At 46.5% G+C, this 17,022-nt stretch overlaps 1 protein-coding gene across 2 annotated transcripts in view; it reads left to right on the top strand.

The window, feature by feature from the left end:
- The window catches only part of ADGRD2 (adhesion G protein-coupled receptor D2), a 1,057,913-nt gene that overhangs the window by 399,684 nt on the left and 641,207 nt on the right, over window positions 1-17,022 (top strand). For both annotated transcript variants that reach the window (XM_069609449.1, XM_069609450.1), the window contains exon 12: window positions 6,181-6,286. In XM_069609449.1, the coding sequence (XP_069465550.1) occupies window positions 6,181-6,286 (106 nt within the window). The remainder of the gene's footprint in view (window positions 1-6,180; window positions 6,287-17,022) is intronic.

Here is a 17,022-nt window from a genome sequence, read left to right as displayed (position 1 = left end):
AATCTGACTAGGTGGCTGATAAATCGTAGCCACAGTAAGGGAGTGGCTAAGGGAGAGAGAGAGCCTGCAGACGAGGCATTCAAACGAGGAGAAGGCCTGCGTAGGAGTGACAGTGGAAGCAATCCACTCGGGGAAGATCAGGGCTACACCACCACAAGAGCGGTTGGACCTGGGCATGGAAAGGATCTTGTAGCCGTCAGGTAGGAGAGTGTCAAAGCTAGTGACAGAGCTGGCCATGAACCATGTCTCGGTGAGACCGAGGACATCAAGGTCAAGTTCTTCCAGAAGGCGGCAGATATCAGAGGAGTGTTTGACAGCAGAGCCAGAGTTTAGAGTGGCAATATGGAGAAGGTTGCCATCCTTGAAGGACTTCCGGAGAGGGGTACAGATCATAGGTATGCCCTTCGGAGGTGTAGCGGGAGCTCGAGAGGGGGCAGAGAGGGAGGGAGGAGGCAAGGTAGCCAAGGAGGAGGCAGAAGGGGGAGGCGAGGTAGTCAGGGAAAGGGGGGAGAGGACAGCAGGAGAAGAAAGGAAGTTGATGAGGCGTGGAAAGCGTCTATCCAAGAGATGTAGTTTGGCCTGAGGGCCTTGGACCAAGACGGTCCCATTAGAGTAGACATTAATGATGACCTTAGAGGAATGGAAGGAGGTCAGGAAGGCGTCCCAATGGGTGCCACCATTAATGGGAGAAGAGGAGAAAGGAGAGAGCACAGAGACCATATGAGGGATCCATAGGCCTGGTGAAGGAACGACAAAGAGGATGTTGGTGAGAGTTTCCTTGGAGGAGGCAATGGTGTAGGTGTCAGCGAAAGGGAGGCCTGGGTTGGAGTCCAGGATGTCCTTTTTAAACTTCTTCCTACCAGATTTAGTGAGGAGAGCAGGATAGTCAATAGAGAAGCAGTTTGAAAAGATTGGAGAGACAGAGAGCACCATAGAGTAGGTGGGAGAAGAGGGGGGGTTGGAGGGAGATGAGGGGACTCTAGGGTAGACAGACAGGACAGCGATAGGCAAGAGATTAGAGCGATGGGACAAGACGACGGCACTCGGGATGAGACCTCAAAAAATGCACATTCTGAGACAGGAGAGAAGGCACACCAAGTGTGAGAGACCTAAAGAGGGAGAAAAAGGGCCTAGGTTTCACAATGCAATTTCAGTGGTAATGATACAGCCAAATTTAACAACACCACCATTGGAACCCACCTAAGTTTGAGAATCCTAAAGAGGGAGAAAAGGCCTAGGTATCACAATGCAATTTCAGTGGTAATGATACAGCCAAATTTAACAACACCACCAGTGGAAGCCACCTAAGTTTGAGAATCCTAAAACATTAACATAAGCAATGAAGTGAATCAGAATCACTTAGAGAGCTGCTGATAAGACACAGTGTGATTAATAGGTGATTTGCCCAGGATCACACACTTTGGTTAAATGGCAAAACCAAGATGTGGTCAATTTAAGCAACTGCGCACATCTTCCCAGGTTTAGTTGATATAGAAATGTATTAAGGTTTTGCTTTGCATTTCATGTCCTTAAATACTTTATTCATAGCAATGCCTTGTAAACAAACCACATTAAATTATAAACTACACTTTCATAGTAAACTATACACAATATACATTGTCATAGAAATATGTGAGCACTTAGAGTATGGATTTAGTTTTATTCTCCCCATTTTGCATGCAAAGTCACAATATCATGACAAACGTTAAAGTGAGACTAAAAAATCCTACTTTGGTTTTGAAGCCACACTCATTATTTCATAAAGCATGCAACATTATGCACCCTTCTCACTTCTGATCAATCCCCCCATTCACATTTCTAAAGGACAAACTTCTCTGCTAATAGTCCACCCCCAAATCCCCATCCCCCAGCAGTGCCTAATGGCTCCCATTGCAATGCTCTGTTGACACAGAGCAACGTGAGAATACCTCTGCTGTCCGGAGCTCCTTGGGACATTGTCCTGGTAACTGGAGACCTCTCCTGTTCGGAAAGTGTTAGGTGTCCTGCTGCCAAGACAACAAGCGTGCTGAGCAGGAACTGCTCAGCACAACTTGTCCTGCCAGCGGGACACCTTTCCAGTTGGCCACTCTCATTTAGGCCCTGAACGGGAGAGGTGTCCAACTGACAAATGTCCTGGACTGGCTCTCAAAAGAGCCACAGGGGAGGGCAGGTTGCCCCTTGCCCCTCCACTCGGTACGTCACTGCCACTGTCCCACAAGCAACACGCTCAAATACCCATGCCCATGAAACCCTAGCACTTTGAAGTGTCTTCTAGTCAACATGATGGAGTGCCACAAAACATAAGTAAACACGCATTGGAAAAGCAATAGGTTTTGCCTGTGATATGTTATATTACATGTATGCACATTTGCAGTTCACCCATCTACACCGCAGTGGACCTACAGTGCTCAGACTTTTCTGGATATTAGTTTGTAGAGGCCCCCCCGCTAGGGTTAACCAGACTGGCCGAACCAAAAACTCAAAATGCTGGTGTGGGGCAGTTTGTTGTTCAAGTTGGCACACTTATTTGGCCAATGTGGGCCAGTTTGGTGAGTTACCTCACTATGCTGCTAGTAGTTTTGAGCAGTGTAGCTGAATACATATTCTTTGAAATGCACAATTTGCATCACATTTGATCAAAAACCTCCTCCTTGGGTACTACTCAAACAGTCTGTCACAAATGTAATTAATTGCCATTTGTAACTGTGGGCCACTTTTTCATTGGTGCCCGCCACAATTTTGTGGGCCAGTCCGACCCTGTCTGTGGAGGAAAAGGCGAGATCCAAATGGGTGAAAGAAGGGGGCAGTGGCTGAGGGAAAGACGATAGTCGATTGGAAAGGTACAGTGGCCTTGAGGTTGAAGATGTCTGATTGCAGTAGGTGGAGTGCATGGGTAATCTTTGGTTATTATTATTATTCTTTTTTTTTTCATTGTGATACATCGCCATAATGTTGGTTTTTATATTTTGTAAAGATCTATTTGATCAAAACAAATAAAAAAATATATATATTATTATTATTATTATTATTATTATTATTATTATTATTTAATTTTTATATCAAGCCACACGCCCAGAGGACTGAAAGCACACAAAAAACACATATTCATAATACGAAGAAGACAAATGCAAGACAAAAGCCCGAAGCAGAGTTATGAAACAATGCCTAGGCAATCCATTTATTGAACAGATGTGTCTTGAGTGCTTTCTTGAAGTGAGTCAGGGAGGGAGTAGCTTGGAAAGACGATGGAAGGTCGCGCCAAGCCTCGCTCCAAGCCCAATGCGCGCTGATCATGAAAGTGGGAAGAACGCCTGCTGTAACACTGGGAATTCTAAGTGAAGACATTTTTGTCTAGCCCATTGTTGTGTGGTGCTAGAATTTGTCAGTGCATGGTTGTCTGATGGATTCGAGATGTGCTCAGGAATAACTGAAGTGTGGAGGCCTCTTCACTGCATAGTTATAAGCATTCCCCACTCGCCCCGCAACCCCCCAGGATAAGCAGGGGACACAGGTGAAGACCGAGAACACACAAGGGAAAGCCAGGTTCTGCTGGAGCCGGACCAGTCTGACAGTGTGACGAGAGAGGTGATGAAATGACCCCTGTTCGGGGCTGTGGGACAATGATAGACTTCACTGCGAGTGGCGTGCCACATCGTGGTACTCTGCACTAAAGAAGAGGGCGCCTGAAACCCCTATCCCAGCTGGCCCTGCAGACGTGGGAAATCACAGAAATTTACATGGGGCCTCATTACAAGGTTGTCGGTCCGGGTAAGCTTACCGGTACCATTGTATCCGGACCGGCAAACTCTGAGCTGTGCTCGCGGGTGCCTTTCATTCCGCCAGCTACTGGCATCCCCATTCCCATTGAGCCCTATTGGACTGAAATGGGAATGGGGATCACCCGATTCTGGCACCCGCGAAAGGACAATTACCAGATCCAGTGGGGCCGGAATAACCCGGTAATTGCCCATTTGCGGGTGCTGGAAAAAAATGGACACCGGCGACAGCCATGCCTGTACTACAGGCACGGCTACCGTCAGCCTCGTAATGAGGCCCATGGTCTCTTATGCTCAGTTTTCCAAAGGTAACCTGAGGGAAGGCTAAGGGGATGTGATGCAATGGAATGCATCATTGTAGAGATGTGTTATGCTGCTCCAAATCTCTATGCCAGTGGCACTAACGAGCAGCGGCTTGGCACACTATCTTCACACTATCTTCACCGGGGTATCTAGACTGCAGAAAGTGGAGGATAGAAAAAGGTACATGGCGAAGCGGGGGTGGAAAGAGGGCACAGATAAAGAAATACAACCTCAGATGTCCCAATACCAATACAAATACAGTCCATACCACCACAAGTGCTAACACATCATACAGGTCAAGGTGCACTCGGGCACATTTGCTACCATTCACACGAATAACATTTGCTTCATTGGGTGGTGCTAATGCAGGACCTGTCTGATAAAACCCCAAAGCTGCCAGGCATGCCCACTTTCATGGTATATACATCGAGGAACAGCAGATAGGGGTGAAGGGAGCCCATCGCAGACAGTGCACGATAAGTACAGTGTCTATGCAGTGGACTTGTGTGGCGGTAAGTATACCAAACTCTGCATGGCGCAGTGTGGAGGTAAGTAGCCCACACTCTGCATGGCGCACTTCTCATGGCAGTGTCAGGCAGCAATGCACCCAGGGCCCACACCTCGCAGCCATACGGCAAACATCCATACCAACGTGACCCATTTATATTTGGGTGGTGCTTGCGCCAGTATTTGTTTTTGCCTTTGCAGGACTTTCTAGTCCTGGATTAATAACGCTGAAATCCTGGACTACAAGTTCAAAAATCCAAAGTGAATAATAGGACTGGACTTCCATTGCCTAAATGGGATGGGGTATGTTTGAATGTATACACAGGTCCTGCATTACAATCTCTGCACAACCTTATACAATCCATAAATAATTTTTATTGACCCTGTTATTTCCAACTTCTGGTCCCTTTGCTTAAAACGTGAAGAACAGCTTTAACATAATGTTCTGCTCCCAATGTGCACAATTTTCCCATGTGTCCCACTGAATACTGTAGAGTGGCCATGTGTCTCCATGCCACCAGTAAGCGTGTTTTTGAGTCAGGTCATGGGCTGTCACTTATCAAATCAATGCATTCTGGGAGCTGTCGTCTTGTAGGTTTCAATTGGATTAATGTACCATCAAAATAATACACAGGTCACAAGAAATGACATCCCTTTGACAAAAAAGTCACTCATTGATCACCCTAAAGAGCATACACAACAAAATGAGCCCAGTGCCTTGTTATACAATTCTACCCCCTCCCTGCCCTCTTCTTTTCCAGGACTAATTGCTTAAACCAGAACCCGACCCTTCATTGAGGCAGAACACTGACAGAGGGTTGCTCTTTGACCAAGAGGTTTAGTTTCATAAAGATATGCTAAATTTTTGGAAGGTGGGAGCCATCTAAAAACATTCAGCAGAGCAGTTAAGCCTTTGCCTGCCTCATGCGGTGTGGGGAGGGTGTGGGGGGGTAGATTGACAAGGGCAGAGCAGGCTTCTGCCTTCTTCCTCTGTACCCTCGCTGCTGCTTGTTTATGATTCAGCAAAACGAAAACTTGCTCCCACCTCATTCTTGTGAGAGATCCAACAGGCGTCCAGCTGTGCCCCTCTCCCATCTGTGCCCTGGGCTGTTGCCTAGTTCGCCCGCCCCTAAAAAACAGCCCTGTGTCTTCTTATGCTGTGGAGCATCTTAAAATTCTGTCACACTGACCATCCCCCCACTGCAGTTCCTAAATATGAGGATTTCGAGGTGATCAAGTGTGACTTAGCTTTCAGTATTCTGGAAAAAATACCCATCTGATAGCGCTCAACAATGGGGCGGTTTTGGAAGGCTAAACATTTGACCCCCAACAACAGCTTGCTCAACCCACTGCCTCAGTTGCTTCAGTGCAATTAACACTGTAAATTGGTGCAATAAAGTGGAAGGAAATTGATTAAAAATCAAGTCATTTGGTGTTTTATATTTTCATTTTTAAAAAGCCAAGCCATTCTTGTGTCGAAATCTTAAACAATTTGTGATTTGTGCAAAAGTGACCCCTGTGCAACATAGGAGATGTTAGTGCTGTGCTCGCTGACAGATCCAACCATGAACACACCTTTCTCTTTTTTTTCTAGTTTTGTCAGTACGCGAGTGGGGTCTGCGATTATTTCGTCTACGATGCTGGTGGACAATGAGGAGCTGAGCGCACCGGTGCATTACAACCTCTGGCACAAAAGGGAGGTCTGACACTCTTTTCTATTTACACAAATAATGGTAACACACTATGTATGCCATAATGGTAATTCTGATGAGAAAATTGCAATGCAAGGGATACAAAGTCAAATGCAGCAGGTGGTCTTAAGGCTGCCATTCTTTTCCCTGGATCAGTCCGTTCTGCTTGGTTTCATCGAAGTCATTTTCTTCCTGTATTACATTGTGGCATTTCCTTTGTCTTTTCTTTTAATGGACCGTCCCACATAAACACTCTACCCACTCACTTTCCACCCTCTCACCTACCTTTACCTACTCCCTTTTATTCTGTACCCCTAACATACAGGGTCTGACTCATGGACTCTCTTTGCGGGCGAGATGTCAATTGAGCCATTTGGTCAAGTGGCTGCATGAGGAGTTTGTGCTACCAGATATGTGGAGCTTAGCCGCCCGGTACGCTGGTGTGCTACTCCTGTCTGCTTTGTAGATGATAAGTGCATTTTTGAACAGTAACCTGGCCTGCAGAGGAAGCCAATGTAGTTTGCTTAGGACCGGTCAAATTTCCACACACCCGTAATAAGGCATGCTGCAGTGTGGTGGACAACTTTTTGGGAGTCAAGTGAGTGGCTGGGAGCCCCATCAGGAGGACAACTCCCCCAGGGATGTGCCTTAGTGCAAGGGCCAGCACTATAAATGGAGAGTCCTGCGGCGGGATGAAGGGTTTGATTTTGCAAATGGTGGAGATTTGGAACCAGGCTATATGTTTCTGCAATGGCGAAGCCTAAGGATACTGCGGAATCCGAGAGTTACGGATCAAATCCCCCTAGGCGCAAATCATTGCCCCAACGCTGGACAAGTTGTTGTTTAGCGGGGTGACCAATGAGGACAAATACAGTCTTCGAGGGGTTAGGTTTGAGGGAGGCAGTCCACATCTGGATTTTTACTGTCATGTACAACTGAGTATCGTCTGCATCTGCACCTCACACTCTCATTTTGCTTTGCTAAGCATAGAAAGAAAGCTGTCACTCTACAGGCACCACAACCTGCTTCAAATTTGTAACCATATCGTCCTCAGACACTGACAGTCACCAGCTCCTCAAATGCTGTCTCCTCTCAAACATCATATCCCTCTTCTCAAGAATCACCTTACCCTCTTCAACCAAAATCTCCTACTCCTCGATCACCACCTTGCCCTCCTTAACCGCTATCCCCCTCCTCACCTACCATCTTCTTCTCTTTAACTGCTGCCTTCCCCTCCTTAAACTCCACCTCATTCTCTGTCTGTCCTCCTCCTTGGGCTGTCCCTACCCCAACCTTTATGCCATCACTCCCTCCAAGTACCTAAGGTGTCAATGTGCAAAGCACAAATGTGCCTAATGTGTCAGTCAATGTGAAAAACACAAAACAAGCAACAAAAAAAAACAAATGACCTCCACAATGGAAATGTGTTCTCAAAACACACAAAGAGTAGGAAAGGTGCCTGAGAACATCCCTGAAGACTTTCAGGTTCACACACAAAGATTTCTCTGCAAACACAGGAAAGGTGGTTGGAACATTTTCTTGCTGTTTTACATTTTCTGGGTGAAACAAAGAGAATATGGAAAAGTACAAGTACAAGCGAGTAAGAGAAAACGGGAAAGATATAGAAAGGGGGCCTAAATAACACACAAAACAGACACAAGGGATGAAGCCGGGGTCAGCAAACACCAAAAACAACACAAACCAGTAACAGATTCCTCCAAAATACTCCAGAGCTCACCAAAAGAATGCCAAATCTCCCCAAATCTCCTCAATATCCAACACTTTGTTAGGCTGTCCTGTCTATTCCTCAAGCGACAGCCAATCAACACCCACAAATGAAGCAGGAAAATCAGCAGCCTCTATTGAAGGCCTTTAAATGATCTCTGGGCCCTCCGATAGGCCTCAAGAACTGCCCTTTCGAGTTGCAAGCCCTGCAATTTGACTGTGTGCCTCCAAACCCACTGGGAGACTTGCAGCAGGATTTGTCCCTTGGCAAACCCTACAAGAATAGTGCAGGGCTATCCTGTCCAGAAAAGATCAACTTTCCCACAGGGCCATCAGGGTTAACATCTATGAGAAATCAGTTAAGACATCACTTAGGAGCTACAGAATGACCTTGTTGGTAAGTACCAGCCATGGTAACCTATTTTTGACTGTTCTAGAAAAGAGTGTATACTAGCACAGATGCAAAATGCTTATTTTACAGTATGTGCATGCACTCAACTGTAGTACTGATCTAACTCGTCTCGTAATTAAAGTGAGTGTTAAGGTGTCGATTTGTAGTGGTATGGAGGCTCTGTTTGTACTTCGAGTTTCATGTTTGGATTTGTATTATGATATGATATGATATGGTATGATATGGCATTTGTAACGCGCCTATACACAAGTGTTTCAAGGTGCGACGAGGCGGGGGGGTGGAACAAAGGGGAGACAGACAACGATCCTACTAGGCCAGGTGTCATTCAGATCGCGCAAGTGCAAGGGTAGGGGGGAAGGGAAAAGTGCAAGGGGGAAAGGGAGAGGGGAAAGTGCAGTACAGGGTTATTAGCATACAAGATAAATACCAAGGGCCAGCTGGTGGCAAGTGCAAGGTAAGTGCAGGCAAGTGCTGGGAAGGGGGCTGTAGGGATACAGACACAGTCCCGCAGTGCAAGGTTTGCCAGGGAGGCAGTGCAGAGGAGAGTGGCTGGGCCAAGGACTGAGATCGGTGAGTGGCCCAGTTGCAGATTCAGTGCAGTTTCAGTAACTTTAGCAGGGGAGAGGGGGAGAGAAAGCAGAGGCAAAAAGGAAGGTTTTGAGGTGCTTCCAGAACCGGAGATGGTTCTCCTCAAGTTTCAGGGAGGCAGGAAGGCTGTTCCAGAGGGAGGCCCCTGCAGCGGAGAGAGATCTGCCCCCAACTCATTGTTTGGAGAAGCGGCTGACCCTGAGGGAGTTGGAGGCAGATGAGCGAAGAGCTCGAGAAGGAAGATATTTAGGAAGAGAAAGTTGAAGGTATTTTGGCCCAAGGCCCCAGAAGGCCTTGTGGACAATGCAGAGGGTTTTGAACTTAATCCTCGCAGTCACTGGGAGCCAGTGTAGTGATTTCAGTCCTGGAGAGATACAGTCCCTGGGCTTGAGGCCAAGGACAAGTCTCGTAGTCCTGTATTGGTATACAGTGAGTGTTTGTACCTTAACCTTGATCTTCCCATTCTTTGTACTCTTAACCTTTTGATAGCTTAACTTTAACTCTTGATTAAAACTTTTTAAAATCTATTATACATAATATTATAGGGCGGTGGCCGCCACGCTAGAGTTAAGGTGAGTCAGAGTTACATAGGAAATCCCAAAAATGTATGGCTAATAACCTTTGGCTCATGCTCCCCCCCCCCAAGATTGGAAAGTTTGGAAAAGATCTGTTAAAAAATAAAAAAAGTTATTAAGAAAACAAAAAAATGCACTTTTGGCCTAGTCCTGATTCATTTTTCCATAGACAAAAGAGGACAATTCTTTTCTCGAACGCACAGCCAAAACCGCCGGACAGATTTGGTTCAAGTTTGAAACAAGTTGGCCATGAAGCATTGATGCGCGATCCTTTGATGGTTTGGGGTTATTCCGTCCTGTACTTTTTAAATTATTTGACAGAGAAGCGTGTACCTTCCTGGATACGTTGAGCATACAGGTGTTTATGGTGTTTATAAATGAAACAGCCGCCATCTTTTTTTTCGATGCAAGAGATAGCCGCGGCTGTACCCGAGGGTACAATAAAATCAAAAGTAAAAAATGGCATATGGAGGTGAAAAAAACGGTGAAATTGCATCAGGGTAGAGGTGGGGGCAAGAGGGCACCATATTAAATTTGGGATTCGGAGGTGGTCTATGGAACAAGTTTGCAGCACAACCGTTTTCCCAAAACCGAGGGTATTCAGTGCGATAACTGCGGCCACGAGCGAAAAAACCAGATGGGAATTGAAAGTGCATCACACGGAACAACAAGTGTTTGAGGGGGCATAGGATGGGGCTGGAGAGACAAAGATGAGTTGGAGGGAGTGTGGGGGGTCATTGCCAGGAGGAGAGGGACACCTGGTCAGTGACGGGGGGGTCCAGGGATTCATTTTTGTTTTCTGCTGATTTTGCAGATATTCGCGGCTACTGGAAAAGTACAATAGCCGTGACAGCTACAGTGAGGTCAGGGGTGAAAAATCACTGGCCATGGCTAGTGTTTCAAATGGCTAAAGGCTGTAGTGTTCAGAAATATTTTATTTATATATTTTTTACATTTATGTAGCGCACAAACAGCCCTTGTGCATCGTGTCGCTGAATATACAGTGGGCACAGTGAAAGGCTATGGCTAGTGACTATTAATGTTTTAAAAAATACAGTGGGCATGGCCGAAGGCCATGGCTAGTGCTCTGGTAGTGTTCTAAAATATATAGCGGCCATGGCCAAAGGCCATGGCTAGTGGCGTAATAGTGTTTTTTTGATGGAAAGCCAGGGCTAGTGGCTAGGAAAAACACTATGGTGTAACAAAAGGTCTGGTAGTGTTCTAAAAAAATACAGTGGCCACGGACGAAGGCTGTGCCCATTGGCCATGGTCGAATGACATGGCTAGTGGTCTTGTAGTGTTCTAAAATACACACTACCTCACCCTTGCCACTATTACTATCCTTCTGTACCTGCTCTCCATTCTGGGTGGTAGTCGCTGTCCTCTCTCTGTCCCCACCCCACCCCACCTACCCAGCAGCACTCTCCGAGCACCAGGGAAAACTCGTAGCAACATCCCCTGCAGGTAAGCCCATTTGGGCATTGACATGCATGGTGGTGTGTTGGGTGTTTTAAAATTGCAATCTGCAGCTGAGGACCACAAGGCAACATCATTCTATTTCTGAAGGCTGCCTTTCTTCACCGTGAACACATGCAAGCTGTGCGCAATCTGCTAGTTTTTCAACGTTTCATAATGGCCACACTGATCCTTGGCACAGGAGTGCCTCAGAGGGTTGCCATGGAGTTACAACAACAAGGCTCCTGATTGGTTCATTGCACGTTGTTCTTGGCCTGCCAGGAGTCGGCAGGCGAGAGAACCGGTCGGCCGGCCCCCAGCTCCACGGCCCACACAAAGGCCCCTGTCTAGCCCTGAACCTTCTGTACCTGCTCTCCATACTCGTGATGGTTGCTGGCCTCTCCCTGCTCCCACCCCGACCCCACCTACCCAGCAGCACACTCCTAGCACCAGGGCAACCTCAGAGCGACATCCCCCTGCAGGTAAGTCCATTTGGGCATCGACACGCATGGTGGTGTGTTGGGTGTTTTTAAATTGTAATCTGCAGCTGAGGACCACAAGGCAACATCTAAATTAATTTCCATTTCTGCTGGCTGCCTTTCTCCACCGTGAACACCTGCGGCTGTGCACAATACACTTCTTTTTCAACTTTTCATAATGGGTTTCCATTGAGTCACGACAACAAGGCTCCTGGTTGGTTCGTCGCACGATGTTCTTGGCCTACCGGGAGCCGGCGGTGAGAGAGCAGCACCAAGGCCCACACAAAGGCCCCTGTCTGGCTCTGTCCGAAATCTGGTGGGAGCCGCCTTCATGCTGCTGCTCAAGCATCTTGCCCCCAGCCCATGCTGGCCATTAAACACACATACAGTTCAATCCTGCTTTCAGTGACCATGAAAAGTGCTTCTACATTCACTGGTAAGCATTCACCGGTAAGCATCCTGGTTTGCCCTGTCCTGGTCTACAATCCTCTACCTGGTTGCTTGTTGAATCTCACCTCTCTTCCCCTCTAGCCTAAAAGCAACCTGTAACTCCTTGCCCCACAATCTGTTTATGTAGTCATTCCTAGGGGAACACTGAATGTTTTGAATGAATGCGCTTAGATGACCTGGCCGTAGGCGCTACATAAATACCAATAGCAATATCAATCACACCAGTCTAGAGGTCGGTGAAGAAGAAGACACCATGTAAATTTGGGGACATGGGGGTGGGCTTGGGAGCCATCTACGGGTAGAAAATGTCTGTTTTTATAGAGGAAGACCACGTGAATCTCACATGATTACAGCAGCATTGCTGCAAGCTGCGCTCAGGTTATTTTTGCGTCAAACAAAATGATGAGTGATATGGGGTAATGGGAGACAGATAGGGAGGGAAAACGCAATTGAGTGGATTGAGCAGACCTGAATGAAAGAAGGGGGTCACATGTTGAGCGCTTATGAGGATGTGGAAGACTTTTAAATACTGAGCAATGTTTCCCATTATCGCAGGAATCGCCGAACCGCCTATCTACCACAGGAATTTCTGTTATTTTAAATGATTACTGTGGAATTATCACAGGATTAAGGAGTTCGAAAAAAAAGGTTTAACATCTGCAGAACCTAAATTCACTGGGCAAGGGGCAATGGATGTTTGGTAACACATTAATGATGTGACATGGCCAGTGGCCATGGCTAGTGGGTCCAAAATAAAGATATTGGTGCAGCACGTTTAGAGGCCACGGCTGAAGGCCATGGCTAGCGAGACCTCAAGTAACTATGCAACATGTTCACTCGTGGCCACTGGCCATGGCTGAAGGCCAAAGCTAGTGGGCCCTGAGGAAACTATGGTATAGCAAAACCCTTGAAATTCATGAAAAAACATTAGTGAAGTGAGAGTTATGGTGATCAGATCTAACGGAACAGAAATCTGAAATTCAGCACTAGCATTTCAATCATGTCCACCTAGAGGAAGAAAATGGGTCACAAGAACCAAACAGTCTTAGAGGGTAATGGCCAGTGAGGAAAACAGCAATTGAGGGTAGTGGGGGGGCCCATGGAAGAGTTTGGGATTTTCAAGCATTATCAAGGGAATACCAGGGGAATCCCACTGGCATGGCTAGTTCAATGCTTCTTTATGTATATTCTGTTTCCATTATCAGAGGAATATCAGGGGAATCCTGTAGGAATGGGGAGATAGTAAAACAAAAAGTAATTTTACACCTGTATTGATCACATCTAGGCAGAGGGTAAGGGTCTCTGTGCTGAAAGTCATGGCTAGTGGACCCCAAAGAAACCTATTGGTGCTACAGGTACGGTGGCCATGGCCAAAGTCCATAGCTAGTGGTGTGAGAAACCTGACAGTGTCTCCCTTGCTAGTCCCAATGAGATCTGGCATCTAGTTGGCGAAGACACGGACATCGGTTTTGGATACAGTTCCTGGGGGTGGACCAGTGTAAGAGGTTCACCTGGATGGGGGGTCCTTGGGGAGCGGGAATGGGACACAGATGGGCAAGATGCGGTATCCCCCTTCGTTTGACACCTCTTCCCCATCCAACCATGTAGGATATTCCTGAACACTGTCACCCCCCGTTTTCCACACAAGCACTTTCGCACAACCCGAAAGACAATGGACTAACATCAGAGCCGTTTACCTGCCATGTCCCAATACAAGGGTCAGGCAAAGTCAGACAAATGACCAGAATCTCACACACTTAACAGCCCTTTCCCTTCACCACAGGGACAAAAGGTGGAGCGCGACAGCACCTTACGAGCAAGGCAGACCGCACGACGTGAGAGCTAACTCAGCATGGCAGTTCAAGAGGAGGCAAAATACAGCGCAAGTCGAGAGGATACTAAGGAGAGAAGTGACCTTTCCCTTATCAACAAAGACACATTAAACCTCAAGAGAAGGAATCGTAAGACCGCAAATAATAGCCAGCATGTATTGCAGCAGATGTCAACGGTGCCCGGGCACCTCCTCCGCTGACAGCCCAGCTGCCGAGAGACGCATGGCCCAATGTTAGTGTCCTTGGCTCTACAGACAAGAAAGCAGAGCAGTTCATCACAATCAGTGAGCCGAGGGGAAAGCCCATAAAGAAACTGAACTGTGTTGGACGAAAGTAGCAAGCTGCTAATTGAAGTTTGAACAAACAAAGGAAATATTGAGAAAGTGGTGGGGGGAGCCTGCAACAGAAGTGTCCGGCACCACGTCGGTGCTCACACAAAAATCTCTGGGTGATTACCCGAAGATAGAGACTACCTTAACCAGAAGGCCTTAGTAAGAGGTGAAGAGAGTTCAAAGTGGTCATGCAGGGGTCTTGTAAAATCCTCTGTACCGTCGAAAGTCCTTGACCGGCATATGATTGTGAAGAAGAGGAAGAGAATGCCGCATGGTGAAGATTTGCAAGAGTGAACCCGGCAGAGGGATGATAATGAAAAGGGGTGAAGTCTGAAAGTCCTGTGAGGAATTGTTGGTAAGAGTCAGTGAGAGTAAACCCGGCAGAGGGAAGCTGACAACCAGGGGCAAAGCCCAATGAACTGTGTTTCGTAGTGTTGGCAAGAGTGAACCCGGCGGAGGGATGCTAACGAGAAGGGGCGACGTCTAAAATCCCATAATGAACTGTGTTTCTGAAAGTTGGCAAGAGTGAACCCGGCAGAGGGATGCTAACGGAAAGGGACAAGGCTTGAAGTCCCTATGAACAGTGTATTGACAGAAGTGAACCAAATCGAGGGAAATTCACACTGCATTGTTTGAAAAGTCATTAAGATTTGTGAAAGCAGCAAATATTGCAAAACAAGGGGAAGTGAAGTGTCCCCCTTGTCATTTGGGGTCTGTTCCCAGTCGAGGGAGATCCAGGGGTGGAAAGTTATCACCCAAATTTCGCTGAGGAAGGAACTGTTTGGCTACTTTGTTGAATACGACTTGTGAGGGGTCTGCGCCCAGAAGAGAGGGACCCAGGGTGAAGTCTTCACCCAAAGCTTGTTGTTGAATGCATCAGGCGCTCGACGGCAAGAGACTTTGATCGAAAGGAGACTTAACCGTCAAAAAACCTGGTAGCTGATCCAAAACTGTTGGCTCGTGCTGAGAAAGCTTGAGCATGTTCTCTGCTCCAAGGTCCCACCTTGTCCCGTGCTGAAAACATGGGGAAGGGAGACCCCGGGAAATCACATCCTGGCTTATTCTTTGTGAACACTTATTTCTTTATTGAACCCTTATCCCACCCTCTTTGTGTAATTAGTTGTAAGGAATTGGCAATAGGTTTTTCTTAGTATCGGCCCTTTTACTTTGACACAACCCCACAAGGACTGCCTTATTTTTCATTTGATGGTCGAGGCTTGCGCCCATCTTAGATTTAGGTTTAGATTAAGCATTTTTCCACCCTGCATTTACAGTTTAATAAACACCCTTAAACTGTGATCACTTGAGTCTGTCTTTACTGTTGCCACCATGAGTTCCTTACAGTGGGCCCAAAAGTAAGTATAGTATAACAAAACCCTTGAAAATCAGTGAAAAAACGTTAGTTAGGAGAGAGTTAAGGTGATCAGATTTAACGTGAAAATAAAAAGCAATAAAACCTTTGGAAATTTTGTGAAAAAAACCTTGGTTAAGAGAGAGTTAAGGTGATCAGATTTAACACAACAAACCCCCTGAAATTCAGCAAACGCATTTCGAGCAAGGCCACCTTAACTATGCACCAGCTGTTGCGAAGTGTATGACCACAATGATGAAATCACAGATGACATTATTGATGACATCACTGGTGTCATCTCTGGTGACATCACTAACTACTTCATACATGACATCACTGATGGTGTCACTGCTTACATCATGCATGACATCACTAATTCCTTTTTGTGATATGACAACTCTGTTTTTTAACATAACATATATGCACATATTTCATAGAGCATAAAGACTCTCCTACCCTCCACTAAAGGAAGGCTTTCAGGCCCGCCATAAAGAGCTCCCCACCCAAAGGCAGAAGAATCTATATTATTCACTTCACAGACGGGGTTGAGGAAAGGAAGCTCCACAAGCACACCCTGCTCTATAGACCACCAGGTCATTCTGGCTTCACTGTGGACAGCATGTCAATCATTCTGGACTGAGAATGTAGTTTTGGATCCCAAACACTGGATATGTACAGTTGAGTATGCCTCGTGTGATGCATTGCTAAAGGAACAACTAACACAAGAGGCCAACAGGCCCAATAACCTAATGGAAATACCACTCTGAGGTTTTTGTAAGAAAATTAGCACTGTCGATGATCCTTAGTTGAGTGAGGATCGCCAAATGTAGCCAATGCCTGAGTTGGGTTCAGCTGACATATCTTCTGATAGATGGAGAAACCCAGAGAGAGTACAGGATCCACTAATGCCTGAGACGAAGAAATATTGTTCTCATGGCTTATTTCCCTAAACAAGCCAGTCGTCTAGCTAAAGATACACATACACTCCATGAGGTTTGAGAAAGGAGACCTCAAACGGTGAACACCTGCCGGGCTGAATTCAACACAACGTGAGGGAACGTTTACTGAAACTGGTGGGTCTAAAGAGAAAACTTGAGGAATGTCTAATGAGCCCAAATGGGTGCCATTCAAATAAGCTTCTGTTAAATTGACATATTCTCGTCATTCCAGTGACAAAATGAACCTCCATGGTTGCCGCTCCTCCTGGCTAGTCCAAGCACCCACCATCAGGAAATCCCTCTCTTAACCATCCATGGCATATAGGACCACCTCGCCTTCAGAAAGGCTCTCAAAACCTGGCTATTCCCATCAGAACCCTCACAGAGTTAGCCCAGATCGTTTTGATGTGAAAAATATTGCTCACCCCCTCTCAGGTAACCAGGCGCACACAAGGAGCCTATCTAGGTGGGACATGGCTCTTCTTATCCAGGCCTTTATGAAATGCTCTGTTTGACTAAATCTAAGTATGCATCTGTTTTTCTTCATCCAAACCCTCATGCACTGCATCCCAGAAGAAATGCCATAAAAAATGAAATCATGATCTGTG

The sequence above is a fragment of the Ambystoma mexicanum genome, chromosome 8 (genome assembly GCF_040938575.1).
Source record: "Ambystoma mexicanum isolate Mex_15411 chromosome 8, UKY_AmexF1_1, whole genome shotgun sequence".
Classification (NCBI taxonomy): domain Eukaryota; kingdom Metazoa; phylum Chordata; class Amphibia; order Caudata; family Ambystomatidae; genus Ambystoma; species Ambystoma mexicanum.
The sequence above is the reverse complement of the archived record's forward strand: the minus strand, read 5'-3'. Positions and strand labels throughout refer to the sequence as shown.